At 47.4% G+C, this 14,034-nt stretch overlaps 1 protein-coding gene across 1 annotated transcript; it reads right to left on the reverse strand.

Moving 5' to 3' along the window:
* Positions 1–2,576: 2,576 nt before the first annotated feature.
* Positions 2,577–6,999, reverse strand: LOC125445067 (ferritin, higher subunit-like). The gene is made up of 4 exons (XM_048517898.1): positions 6,672–6,999; positions 5,052–5,198; positions 4,199–4,324; positions 2,577–2,891 (listed from the first exon to the last, which is right to left on the reverse strand). Exons 1-4 carry the CDS (start codon positions 6,771–6,773, stop codon positions 2,733–2,735), a joined length of 534 nt encoding a protein of 177 aa, XP_048373855.1. The 5' UTR covers positions 6,774–6,999; the 3' UTR covers positions 2,577–2,732.
* Positions 7,000–14,034: the final 7,035 nt, after the last annotated feature.

Here is a 14,034-nt window from a genome sequence, read left to right on the forward strand (position 1 = left end):
GCCCAGCAGCCCAGGGCTAATTTAGATGGGGGCAATTTGTTTTACGCGTGCCCACAGAGAGGACTCTGAGTGCCACCTCTGGCACCCGTGCCATAGGTTCGCCACCACTGGCTTATAGAAATCAAGGTCGAGTCTGGTAGCCTTGTCTCCTCCAAAGTACACAAGCTCTGCAGCTTTGAGTCTCCACCCCTTTCTGGGTCAACCCATTCTGAGGATGGGGGTTACAGTAACATTACCCAACTCCTTTAGAATGGAAATCAACCCCCATTAGATGGCCAGGAGAGGAAGAAAAAGACTAGCAAATGAGGAACTGACCCAGTACTTTACAGAGAATTCCCAGTTATGTTGACTCAATAAGGGGAGAAAAAAACCCCTAAGGCGGCCCTGATGCAATACTTTTATTTATACCAAGTGAAAATTGAAACTGTACTAGACAAAGTTTCAGCTTCCCAGTTCTTGTTCAGTTAATCTTGAATTAGGAGGACAAAGAAGAAATTGTTATTATTATAAAGGAATGGTAGAAAAGTCAGCTCTGTTGCAAACCAGCCCAACGCAGTTAGTGTTATTAGGTTAAGCCCTGCTCAATACAATAGAATGTTCAGGTTGTACTGAAGCTACTGGGCTGGAGCCATTTGCAGCTCAGCTGTCGAAAATATAAATATCCAGTGCTGATTCAGATAAGCCTTCAGTTTCCTCCTCTAAATTCACACTAGTGCATATGCGCATGTGCTAACTGAAGACATATTTCTTGTCTCTGATGAAGAGGGCTTGACAACAGGGAAACTTTACATTAAACCTTTAAATTTAGTTGTTACTGCTATAAAAGATGAACACAGCTAAACCTTGGGAACAGAGGTAGAAGGCACCACACCCCTCTTCCAGCACGGTGTAGTGGTTAAGAGAAGGTGGATTTTACTCTGGAGAACTGGGTTTGATTCCCCACTCCTCCACCTGAATGGCAGAGGCTTATCTGGTGAACCAGATGTGTTTTCGCATTCCTACATTCCCACTGGGTGACCTTGGCCTAGTCACAGTTCTCTCTGAACTCTCTCAGTCCCACCCGCCTCACAAGCAGAGGCGGGATCCAGCAGGTTCTCACAGGTTCCCAAGAGTAGGTTACTAAGAATTTGTGTGTGCCGAGAGGGGGTTACTAATTGGTGATTTTTGCCTTAGTTACGCCCCTTCTCTCAGCAGTAGCGCGCAGAACTTGAAGCAGTGTAACAGGAGGTGCACCAAGCGCATGCGTGGCAGCCTAGGCGCCTCGGCGTGGCATTTGTTTCCCCCTCTGCCCAAGGACCGGCGCAGCGCCTGCTGCCCTGCCACAGCCCGGCCCAGGAATGCTCCCACCCCCAGTAATGCCGAGCCTCGGCCCCGTGTACCCAGCCCCACTGGCACTACACCACAGTTTGAATCCCACCACCATGGGAACCTGTTACTAAAATTTTTGGATCCCACCACTGCTCACAAGGTGTCTGTTGTGGGGAGAGGAAGGGAAAGGAACTTGTAAGCCACCTGGAGTCCTTATAGGAGAGAAAGGTGGGGTATAAATCCAAACTCTTCTTCTCTCCAACCCCCTGCCTCTGTGCAGCAAGCGATTTGTGCCCGCCGTTAGCCTCCATTCAGAGAGCTGGGCCAGTTTAACTGCAGACTGAAAGCAAACAGGCTGGGTCGGAAGAGACTTTTCAACTAGAGTACAGAGCAACCTGATAGCAAATCAGATCATTATTCATCCAAAGGTCCGTGTTGATTAAATGAGCAGCGTATTTTCAGGGCCGTTGAGTTCATTATTGGCGTCTGACCGGTAGTGGATTACCTGAGGTTGCAGACCGAGAAAGGCCTTTCTCAGTACCTGTGTCCCTTTAAGACGAGATGCCCAGGCCTGGATATGGCCATTTTGCATGGGAACCAAAGCTAAGGGTCTTTGGGCAACCAAAATGGTAAAAGGTCCATGCCCCACGAGGAGAGACTTAGGGAGCTGGATCTGTTTAGTTTGGTGAAGAGAAGGTTAACAGGTGACATGATAGCCATGTTTAGATATTTAAAGGGTTGTCATGTTGGTGAGGGAGCAAGCTTGTTTTCTGCTGCTCCAGAGACTAGGACCAGGAGTCATGGGTTTAAGGGGAAGGAAAAGAGATTCCACGTAAACATCAGGAACAACTTCCTGACTGTCAGGGCTGTTGAGCAGTGGAATGCATGACCTCAGAGTGTGGTGGAGTCTCCTTCTTTGGAGGATTTTAAAGAGAGGCTGGATGGCCATCTGTCAGGAGTGCTTTGATGGTGTGTTCCTGCATTGCAGGGGGTTGGACTGGATGGCCCTTGGGGTCTCTTCCAAGTTTATGATTCTATGAAATCTCAGAAGTGAAAATAAACAAGTCAGTGTGAACCTCAATTATCAGTTTCCTTCACCCCCCTCAACACATTGGAATTGTTTTGCTAATTCCTCCCATGTGGAAGCACATGAAGCCTTGAACGTAAAAAGTGACATTGCCTTCCGCACGTTCTCCCAGCACCCTTTGTTTGCATGAAGCTGATGTACCCGCAACCTTCCGAGAAAGAAACGGAACTCAAGACAAGTGTAAACTGGTGAACCCTTGTTTATTGGAAGCATGCCAATCGAGAGTTGGCAGGTGCAACCCCCTTGACTGGGGCACGGCGATTGTGACGGTGGTGGGTATGTTGTGGGTTCACGGAGGTGGTGCTCCCAGGAATACGGAGGGGGGGCCCCACCACACTCAGCTGCTGCTCTTTCCCAGGCTGTGCTTGTCAAAGAGATACTCTCCAAGCCCCCCCTGGGATGCACCCAGCCGCCGGAGGTTGGTGATGTAGTCACCCAGGACCTTGATAGCTTTGACTTGTTCGTCCAGGTAGTGAGTCTCCAGGAAGTCACAGAGCTGGGAAAGGAGAAAGTGAACAAAGTTAGATAATGGCAGCCGGCAACTCCATCGACCGGCCTCAAGAGCTCCAAGAGAATGGTTCACATCAGAGTTTGGAGAACATCAGCCAAGCCACCCCAGTTGGAAGAACAAAAATAGGTTCACCCTGACAGCTTGAGATATTTCTTCTGCTACATGGGGTTATGTTGGACCAGTGGTAGCTGGTGGTAAATTACAACAGTAATTGACAGCAGTTATGACTGTAATTGACAGCCGTTACAAGCACAAGTTACAACTGTAATTGACAGCAGTTTGCTCAAGACAATATTGTCCTTAATTTCATGGATATGTTTTAAACTTTCCTTTGACCTCCCATAATCCCTTGCATATCAACCTATGTCCTGCTTTTTTTGTTTAAAAAGGGCACTCCACCCAATAACTCTGCCCTGAACATTCTTGAGAGTGGGAGGTTTTTGTCCACGGGTTTTCCAGGCAAGAGACCCAACAGTCTGCCATGGTCTGCCTCTGCCAACTTCCTTGGTGGTCTCCCATCAGATACTAACTAGGGCTGATGGGAATTGTAGTCCATGAACATCTGGAGTGACATAGGTTCACCACCACGGGTCTAGTTACATGTAACTGTCTACAGCAGTGGGAGCAGCAGTGGCGTAGGAGGTTAAGAGCTCGTGTATCTAATCTGGAGGAACCGGGTTTGATTCCCAGCTCTGCCGCCTGAGCTGTGGAGGCTTATCTGGGGAATTCAGATTAGCCTGTCCACTCCCACACACGCCAGCTGGGTGATCTTGGGCTAGTCACAGCTTCTCAGAGCTCTCTCAGCCCCACCTACCTCACAGGGTGTTTGTTGTGAGGGGGGAAGGGCAAGGAGATTGTAAGCCCCTTTGAGTCTTCTGCAGGAGAGAAAGGGGGGATATAAATCCAAACTCTTCTTCTTCTTCTACAGCCCAGTTGCCATTCATGTTGAGAGCCAATGTGGTGTAGTGGTTAAGAGCAGGTGCACTCTAATCTGGGTTTGAGTCCCCACTCTGCCACTTGAGCTGTGGAGGCTTATCTGGTAAACCAGATTAGCTTGTGCACACCAACACATGCCGGCTGGGTGACCTTAGGCTAGTCACAGTTCTTTGGAGCTCTCTCAGCCCCACCCACCTCACAGGGTGTTTGTTGTGGGGGCGGGAAGGGAAAGGAGTTTGTAAGCCCCTCTGAGTCTCCTTATAGGAGAGAAAGGGGGGATATAAATCCAACTCTTATTATTATTATTATCAGAGGCAAAAGCATCTTGCTCTTTTCAGATCAAAGGTGATACTCACATGGGGGTCTCCCTTGTCGCTTGCCAGGCGGTGCAATTCCAAAAGGGCCTGATTCACGCTTTTTTCCAGTTGAAGGGCAGCATCCATTGCCTCAAGAGTTGTGCCCCAGGCATCCCGTTCTGGTTTCTGTAAAGAGAAAACCAATAGGATGGGTTTCATTCAAAGTTGTGAAGTGATTTCTGGGAGGACGATACAACCAAGGCCAGGCAACAAGCCTGTGGCAGAGGCAGAATCCAAATACACCCTCTCCCACCGGGCACCACATTAGCACAATGTGGCACTCACACATTCCTCTCAGGTGGGCACAGAGGACCCTATGTGGTCTGCCGAATCTTGACAGCTGGCCTTAGGGATCTTCAGCCAATGCAGCCAGCGTGCTGTAGTGGTTAAGAGCAGGTGCAGTCTAATCTGGAGAACCGGGTTTGATTCCCCACTCTGCCACTTGAGCTGTGGAGGCTTATCTGGTGAACCAGATTAGCTTGTGCACTCCAACACATGCCAGCCAGGTGACCTTGGGCTAGCCACAGTTCTTTGGAGCTTTCTCAGCCCCACCCACCTCACAGGGTGTTTATGGGGGGGGGGAAGGGATTGTAAGTCCCTTTGAGTCTCCTTACAGGCAAGAAAGGGGGGGGGTTATAAATCCAAACTCTTCTTCTTATCTCAAGTATAGGTGAGCATACAAGATGGTAATGGTACTAGGATGGTAACGTGGTCTGCCAAATCTTGACATTTGGCTGTAGTGATCTTCAGCCAATAAAGCCCGCCTAAAATCCAGCAATAACTGCCCAGCTTCCTAGTTACATCTCATAACCACCTCCGAAGATGTGGACATCTTGCCACCCTAGAGGCCTACTTTGATATCTTGTAGGAGGACACGGCCACCACGCTGACTCTGGAACTGAAGCAGCTTGTCCGCGTGTTCCCGCTCTTCGTGTGACTGCGACCGGAAGAACTCGGCGACGTGTTGCAGGGCAACGTCATCTCGGTCGAAGTAGGAAGACTGCAGGGGAGAGCAGGACAAGACAAACACCGATTAGTTTAACGTTCAGGTAGGAGAGACGCCCAAACTGGCTTCAGAAGGGATTTATAACCTTTCTTCACGTGCCTAAAATATGTGGGCTGACCCGAGAGAGATCTTCCAAGCGCAAGTTATAACTCGGCAAGTTCACATTCTTACTCAAAACTTGGTTCGAAAAAGAAACTGAGTTCTGGCAAGTTAAGATCTCGTGCATAACTCTTGGCTCCGTGCCAGACCAGGAGTAGAAAGCAGCTACAAGATGGCTCCCAGGGCGCCATAGGCCAGGAGAGCCCTCACACACAGCAACGGTTTCTGCCGTTTGAGTTAGCAGGCAAAACAAACTAGTTTATCCAGTGACACCCACTTCCGTTAACCTCCTGTGCCAAATTGGACGGCACTGGGTACAGAAATGCACCCCAGGGGACATCTGCCTCCATCCACTGCTTTGATTTTTAAATAAATTATATGCTACTTTTCATTTCTTCAAAGCAGTCCCCGGTCATTCAGAGTATTTTCTCCTGTTACAGAAAGATGGCCGGGTGTGAGAAACAGATTAACACACACACACACACACACACACACCCCCCACACACACCCATAGTACGGTGGTTTTTGTAATTTCCTGTTATCATGTAAAACTCCACAGAGCAGAAAGCAGCTAGAGGCTCTAAAATTATGTCCACAGACTGGCGGAGAGTACAGAATCCACACTTTCTCCCCAACTGGGGAGTATAGAACAAGCAGAGAGTAGAATTACGTGAGTGGAGAAGAGCAGGGGGGAATACTAAATGTACACCTTTCCCGCTTGAGATGCAAAAATCCTGATTAAAGCGGGGGAACTAACCAACTTGAAAATGGGGCAAATGGAGATTAGAGCCAGAGGAATGAGGCAGGCAGAGCTACTGGGGGTGGGGGAGAGAGAGCAAGCATCGGCTGGAAGTTATCTCCGCCCTGGTTTATCTCAGTTTCCCAGACTTGTTGATCCACTGGCTTCTGGGGGAATTTCACAGGACAATGAGAAGAGAGAAGCAAAGCAGAAAAGCAAAGAGAGGGTGGAATGCAATTCTCCTCCTGTATCCCCACGGTTTGTGGGGGAGGGGGGGAATAAAAAGACCAGGATGATGGGCAGATGGAAACCTTATTGATTCTGGGTCCTTTTACTGATAGGTTTGGGGCCAAGCAGGAGAAAGGCGCAGCCATTGAACGCGGGAAGAAAGAAGGGACCGCCACAATCCACCTCTCTTTACCTTTGAATGGGGAAGAGAAAGGGACGGCGCTTTTCTTTGCAAGGGCTGGATAGGGGATAGGATTCCTGACAGGGGGAATCTGTGCTGGATGGAATGGGATCCTCCAGATCCCCTCTGGGGGGACAAAGGGAGATCCAGTGGGTCAGAGAGCAGGGTGAAGCCCCCCCCCCCTGAAACCAGAGCGTTTACACAGCGATTCTCCCCTTACCATGGAGAGATAGACGTAGCTAGCATACAGCTCCATGTTGACCATGCGGTTGATCGCAGCTTCGCAGTCCCGGTGGTAGTTCTGGCGGATCTGGGAATCCATGGCTGGCTCCGGCGAGCTGGGAGGGTCGGGTCAAAAGGCGTCTGGTCCGGCTGGTGGAACTAAAAATTGCGGGGGGATCTGTTGGCTGGCGACCGGTCGGCGTCTCCTCTGGATCCAAGCAACAGATCCTCCGTGCAGAGAAGGGAGCGGAAAGGCGGTGGAAGCAGGCTCCGTCCAAACACTGTTGGAGCAAGAACCGGGCTCTGCAGGACAAAGGCAGGCGAGCCCCTTTTATAGCGCCGCCCGGCGAGCGAGAGGGACGTGCGCAGAGGCCAAGCGCCGCCCGGCTCCGCGCCAGCCGGCTTGGAGTGCGGAAGGCGGCCGGTTCGAGTCTCGGCACCTCCAGTTGAAAGGATTTCAGATGGAGAAATCGTGCCAGTCAAAGTGGGCAATTCTGAGCTGTACAAACATGAGCCGGCTTCATATATTAGCAGATGTACATTCACTGGTGGTTGCAATTCTAGCTGGCTTTCCAATGGATTCCCTGAAGCTGCAACTCATTTTCTTGAAGGAGGAATGGCAGTCTTTCAGTACTGTAAAGCAGTCTGGGTTTGGGGACTTTGTTTTAAACATTTGCCTTTCCTTTTACAGATCAACTGTATCCTTCTGTTTATTTAAGATATTTATGTTCGGACCTTCCATGTAAATATCTGCAAAGTGGCTCTCACAATGAAGAGAATTCGTGCCCCGGCTTGCTGAGGTATGGCACGTGCGCACAGATGCCACCCTGCAGAGCCTGCACTGTAAACAGCTGGCCAGACATTTTAAATACCAATTTTTTTGGCTGATTAAAAACCATATTTCTCAGTAGAAACTTTAAAAACAGAATCAAATGGTTGTCAGCAATGCCAGTCGCAAGTGACTGATGCACTAAATCACAGGTGTCAAACTTGTGGCCCTCCGGATGTTATGGACTACAGTTCCCATCATCCCCTGCCGGCATCATGCTGGCAGGGGATGATGGGAACTGTAGTCCATAACATCTGGAGGGCCGCAAGTTTGACACCTGTGCACTAAATGCATTGTCTGTGACGTTCTTGGTTTTGCTCACAAGCCAGGCAAATGTTGCTACTTTGACAGCGATCTCAAAATTCCTTCCAGATAACATAATCAGCGTGGTGTTTTTCGTATCCCTTCCTGGGAAACAAGGCAGTACAGGGCTTATAAGATTCCTCCTGATATGATTCAATTTCTTACAGTAAAAAAAAAAGATATGTTCACATATGGGGTAAGAATTAGTGGGTCGGACCAGAATCTGAGAGACGCAGATGGTTGGTAAAAAATCTCTTGTCATTTTAGTAGAGATTTAGATATAGGAATATTGAGAAACTGGTGAAGATAATTATTGATTTAAATAATGTCTTAATGTTCATGGGTGTAATGGAAGACAGAAGGGTGGACAAACAATATAGTTATATGTATAAAATAATGATCAAAGCAGCCCATGCAACAATAGCCTTGGGGTGGAAAGAAAAGAAAAAATGGACACTTCAGAGATGGTTAGAATATATCTGGGAACAAGGGACACTTGATATTTTCGATATACTAACCAAAAATAAGACGTGGCAAGATAAACAGAATGAAATTTTGAAGATATGGATAATATACGTGGACTGGATGGAAGAAGCTCGAGTCAACGAAGAAATATGGGAGAAGAGGCTACAGAGAATGAACTTACTGCTGTTTGTGTGACAAAACTATGAAGAAGAAGCAATAGGGGAGGGAGAAAAGGGGAGGAAAGTATTGTTTGAAAATGTATGAAGAAGAAAATTACTATAAACTGTAAAATTCAAATAATACAAATAAAAATTAATTAAAAAGAGATTTAGATGGAGGAAATGGAAGCTTTTCATGGCATGGAAGTAAAGACCATTCTCTGTTAAAAGGAGGAGGAGGAGGAGGGGGAGGAGGAGGAGGAGGAATTTGGATTCATACCCCACTTTTCTCTCCTGTAAGGAGACTCAAGGCGGCCTACAAACTCTTTTCCCTTCCTCTGCCCGCAACAGATTCCTTGTGAGGTAGGTGAGGCTGAGAGAGTTCTGAGAGAACTGGCCCAAAGTCACCCAGCAGGTTCATGTGTAGGAAACAAATCTGGCTCACCAGGTAAGAGTCGGCTGCTCATGTGGAGGAGTTGGGAATCAAACCCAGTGTTCCAGATTAGAGTCTACTGCTGTTAAACACTACACCGCACTAATTCTCAATTCATGGACAATGGGTCTTTCAGTGGCTTTTAATTGTGGGCCCTAAAGGATTGTAAGGCAATAGACCTGTGAATTCCAATGCCAGGAGGAAACAACAGGGAAAGGTTTTGGCCTCTATGTTTTGTTGTTGGCCCTCCGGAGGAACTGGTTGGTCACTGTGTGAGACTGGATGCTGAACTAAATGAACCACTGGGCTGATCCAACAGAGCTCTGCTTATCTACTTATTTCACTATTCTTCTTCAGGAGGTTTTCCCTTTAAACACAGCTTCAGAACATAGCTGCTTTTTCACCAGCTTCAGGACATAAGAGTGACACAGAAAGTAGACGTAATATTTAAAGCTGAGGTCTTTCCCTTTGCCACACCACCTTCATGAGGAAAAGATGCATCTGCTAACATTCTCCCTTCTTGACACATCTTAAAGGTGTGGGAGTATTCTCTGGAGCAAACGGAAAGGCGCTTGGGTCTGCTGAATGGGCTCAGACATGCACAGAGCTGGAATATAGGCTGTATCATGTAATTGTATCGGGCAAGGATCCATATAATGACTTTGTAACAAACTGTTATTTTTATTCCCTCAGGGCATTTTAGACTCTTGCCAGAGCCTGCTGTTTCCTAACCGCTGTCAGGATTCCTACTGCAAAGCTGCAAACCAAATTAAGTTACTTGAAGACTCCTGGGAAAATAAGGTGATTGATCAATGCACTGGATCACAGCCTACAGCAACTTAACTAGCAAATGGAAGAAACGTGTCTTGTGAATGCTTAAAGTAATTAAAACATAGGCTCATTCTGCACATGCAGAATAATGCACTTTCAATCTGCTTTCAGTGCTCTTTAAAGCTGTGCGGAATGGCAAAATCCACTTGCAAACAGTTGTGAAAGTGGTTTAAAAATGCATTATTTTGCGTGTGCAGAAGGGGCCATAGAGTGAACCTCTAAAAGGAATTAGACAAATTCATGGTGCATAAGAAGAGCCTGCTAGATCAGACCAGGGGCCCATCGAGTCCAGCATACTGTTTCACACAGTGGCCAAACAGTTGCTCCATAGGGCCAACAAACAGGACATAGAGGCCAAAACCTTCCCTGATACCGGATTTGATTCCCCACTCCTCCACCTGAGTGGCAGAGGCTTCTCTGGGGAACCAGATGTGTTTCCGCACTCCTATATTCCTGCTGGGTAACCTTGGGCTAGTCACAGTTCCTTCTGAACTCTCTCAGCCCCACCTGACAACAGCAGCAATATTATCCTTGTGTTCCACAGCACGCAATATAATAGGTATGCTCCTCTGATCCTGGAGACAACTGAGGGGGACTGTGATATATGTTTGTGGGCGAACTTTTCCTCCCTCCCACGATACTATTTCCTGCATTTACACCTCATCTTTCTCCCCAGCAGGGACCTAAAATGGCCGCCGTGGTTCTCCTGTCCTCTATTCTCACAACCCTATGAGGTAGGTTAGGCTCATGTGACTGGCCTCAGGAGACCCAGAATGCTTCCCTGCTGGAGTGGGGATTTGAACCTGGTTCTTCCAGATCCAAGCCTGACACTCCCTGACTCTACTAGCCCTTGGTGAGCCCAATGAAGAAGTTTTCACACAATGAATAATGAACAAAGAATCCTCTGCTGCAAGAAAGCCACCAGGTTAGACGGCTTTAAAATCCATAGGACAGTGGTGGTGAACCTGTGGCACGAGTGCCAGAGGTGGCACTCAGAGCCCTCTCTTTTGGGCACGCGCAAACAGAGCCCCCCTCCCCCCCCAATATCTAGGCCGCCTGAGCCGCTGGGCTCGATTATTAGCATTAAACCTAAGACCTAGTTTGGGGGAAGCAGTGTAGGTAACCCTGTTAAGCGCTGTTAAACCCCACTGATTTTCATGTAAAGTACTAAAGGCCGCTTGGTATTTAGAAGCGCTTGGTATTTAGAAGCTGCATTTTAATGGGGTTGGTTTTAATGAATATAGAGCTATGATTACTATTAATTAATTTTGATATTTATTGTTTTTATTTGTGCTCTACTTGTGTATCTTGTTTATCTTGTTGTTCACCGCCCTGAGCCCTCCGGGGAAGGGCGGTATATAAATATAATAAATAAGTAAGTAAGTAAATAAATAAATAAATAAAGCATGATCCTTTGCCTGGGAGTAAGCTTGATTGCTGGCAATGGGGATTGCTTCTGAGTAAACCCTCCTAGGGCCGTGATTCATCCGTTGGAAGAGTTGCACAGCTGCTTCAAAGCAAAGCCACCGACTACCACCAAGCTTGCTCCCGAGTAACGCACGCCTCGGAGCCAACCGGTTTTTCTAAACGAAAACCTCAGTATTCAGGTTAAATTGCCGTGTTGGCGCTTTGCGATCAATAAGTGGGCTTTGGGTTGCAGTTTGGGCACTCGGACTCGAAAAGGTTCGCCATCACTGCCATAGGAGGTAATGCTAGAGCCAGTGGGAGGAAAATAGGTTCAAATAATGACCCGGAGAATCCAGGAGTACTCTTTACAGTTTATCCCCACATCCCCCTTTCTCAAGAACACTGCAGCCTTGATTTTAGAACACAAATCCCATCCCTCTCAACTTGTGGGAGGTGTCCTGCCTTGGAAAAACGTCTGCAGCTGCGCCCCTAGCTCCACACTGCCCATGTTGACTCAGCTATTGCACCAGCGTGAGTCGGCACAATTGTGAAGTACGGCAGAGATGAAGGAGACAACAGAGTTAACGTTTCCCCTCCTCCCTTCCTTGGTCTCAGAGACTTGACTCAGCAGGTTTCGCCACCGTGAGTCAGCAGAATGCAGGGCCCTGTGGTACGGGGAAGATCAAGGGAGGGGGAAGTTTTAGCAAACAAACTCATGAGACGCACACAGGGGTCACGATGTTTCCTTTTCAACGGGAAACTGGCTCCAACTGGATTTGCCAGCGTCATCTTGTTGGAAACCCACCCGTGTCCCAATCTTCATGACTGTGTGTGTGTGTAAAAAATGCTGTCATCATAGTGAACTCATGGCGCCCCATAGGCATGCGATTTTCAGAGGTAGTTTGCCACTATCTACCTCTGCGTAGCAGCCCTGGACTTCTTTGATGGTCTCCCATCCAAGTACTTACCAGGGCCAGCCCTGTTTAGCTTCTAAAATTACCTGTAAAACTCTGTGGGTAGCTAAACACAGAAAAGAAGAAGAGTTTGGATTTATACCCCACCTTTCTCTCCTGTAAGGAGACTCAAGGTGGCTTACAAGCTCCTTTCCCTTCCTCTCCACACAACAGACACCGTGTGAGGTAGGTGGGGCTGAGAGAGTTCAGAGAGAACTGTGACTAGCCCAAGGTCACCCAACAGAAATGTAGGAGTGCGGAAACACATCTGGTTCACCAGATAAGCCTCTGCCACTCAGGTGGAGGAGTGGGGAATCAAACCTGGTCCTCCAGATTGGAATCCACCTGCTCTTAACCTCTATACCACACTGGCTGTGGTAAGGACATTTTAAAGATTATGTGGGCAAGTCACTATTTCCATCAGATGCATCAAATGAAGCCTCATTCCTTGGACAAATGCGCAGAAATGTCAGAGATCCTGCCTGTGGCATTTCACAGCCCTTTGACTCCACTGTTCATAACTTTCTCTGTGTACGTGTAGCTATCTTATTGGGAATAGACTGGGTATAAATGCAATAAAATTACAATTAATAAGTATCTTCGTGCCAAAGCTTCACTTGTTAGTTCATGAAGTAGACTTCTCTCACCCAAGAAAACTGATGCTACAACATATCAGTGGTGGGATCCAAAAATTTTAGTAACAGGTTCCCATGGTGGTGGGATTCAAACAGTGGCGTAGCTCCAATGGGGCTGGGCGGGGCACGACGGGGGCGTGGCCAGGCATTCCTGGGTGGGGCATTAATAATTTCTCTGTTACTGTAAAAAACTCTTACTGTAAAAAAAGTTCCTAATTTCCAGCTGGTATCTTTCTGTCCATAATTTAAACTAATTATAGCAAGTCCTATCGTCTACTGCCAACAGAAACAACTACTTCTCCTCCAATTGACTGCCTGTCAAATACTTAATACTTTCAAATACTTAATTTTGTTTCTAGAAATCAAAAGGATACTTTCCTTAAACAAGGAACTTGACCATATTTCTAAAACATGTTTTTAAAACAGCCCAGTAGAGAGAATTATCCCGTTTTCTACCTTCGCTAACCAGCCACATAGGAAACAACAGGACTTTATGATTTTTGGAACTAATGGAATTTCTAACGGAAAAGCAGACCCAATTAGTAACCCACTCTCGGCACACACAAAAAATTAGTAGCCCACTCTCGGGAACAGGTGAGAACCTGCTGGATCCCACCTCTGCAACACATCCTTTCCGGATACTACAATATACAACAGCAAATAAATGACTGACTGACAGTCTTGTCCAACATAACATTTTCTTTGGACTTCTGGAAGTGAGTAACTGATGTAAAAGTATAATCTGCCTTGTGGGGCTGTTTTCCCTGCTATTATTGCCTCCTTTTGTAAACTGATCCATCAGCAAATCCTGGTCCTGGAGGGTAGAAGTTATTAATTGCTAATTAAAAGCCACTAACAGCGCTTGCGGCTTGCTGAGCTATGGCTGCGATCAGGGCAATCGCCGTAATCGGACTCATTAGCCGATGACATCGTCCAGGTTACGACAACCTTTAATCTCTTGCCCCGGTTTGTCTCCTGGAACTGGCGTTTTGCTAACAGCAGCGGAAAACTGGGCTGTCGAAACTCGCGGTAGATCTCTCTCGACTTCTCGGGAGGCCGTCTGAGGTTTTAGTCAGCAGCTGGTAGATTTGCTGAGCACGGAGTGGAGGAAGAGGCCTTCCCGCTTCAGCTCATCTGCAGCTTCCAGCTAGCAATCCTGTTGGTATTTGCAAGTGTCTGTCACAACTCGGTCATAAAAGGGTTAGCTGTTCGTATGCAAACAAGTTGCTGAAGTCACTGTTTCATGAGCTGGTTTATTGATTAGCTATTGGTCAGTTGGATAGCCATCGCTTACATGTTTAGTGAGCACGTACACCAGAAGGTATGAAGTTAACTTGTTTTCTTTGT

The sequence above is a fragment of the Sphaerodactylus townsendi genome, linkage group LG15 (assembly GCF_021028975.2).
Source record: "Sphaerodactylus townsendi isolate TG3544 linkage group LG15, MPM_Stown_v2.3, whole genome shotgun sequence".
Lineage (NCBI taxonomy): Eukaryota > Metazoa > Chordata > Lepidosauria > Squamata > Sphaerodactylidae > Sphaerodactylus > Sphaerodactylus townsendi.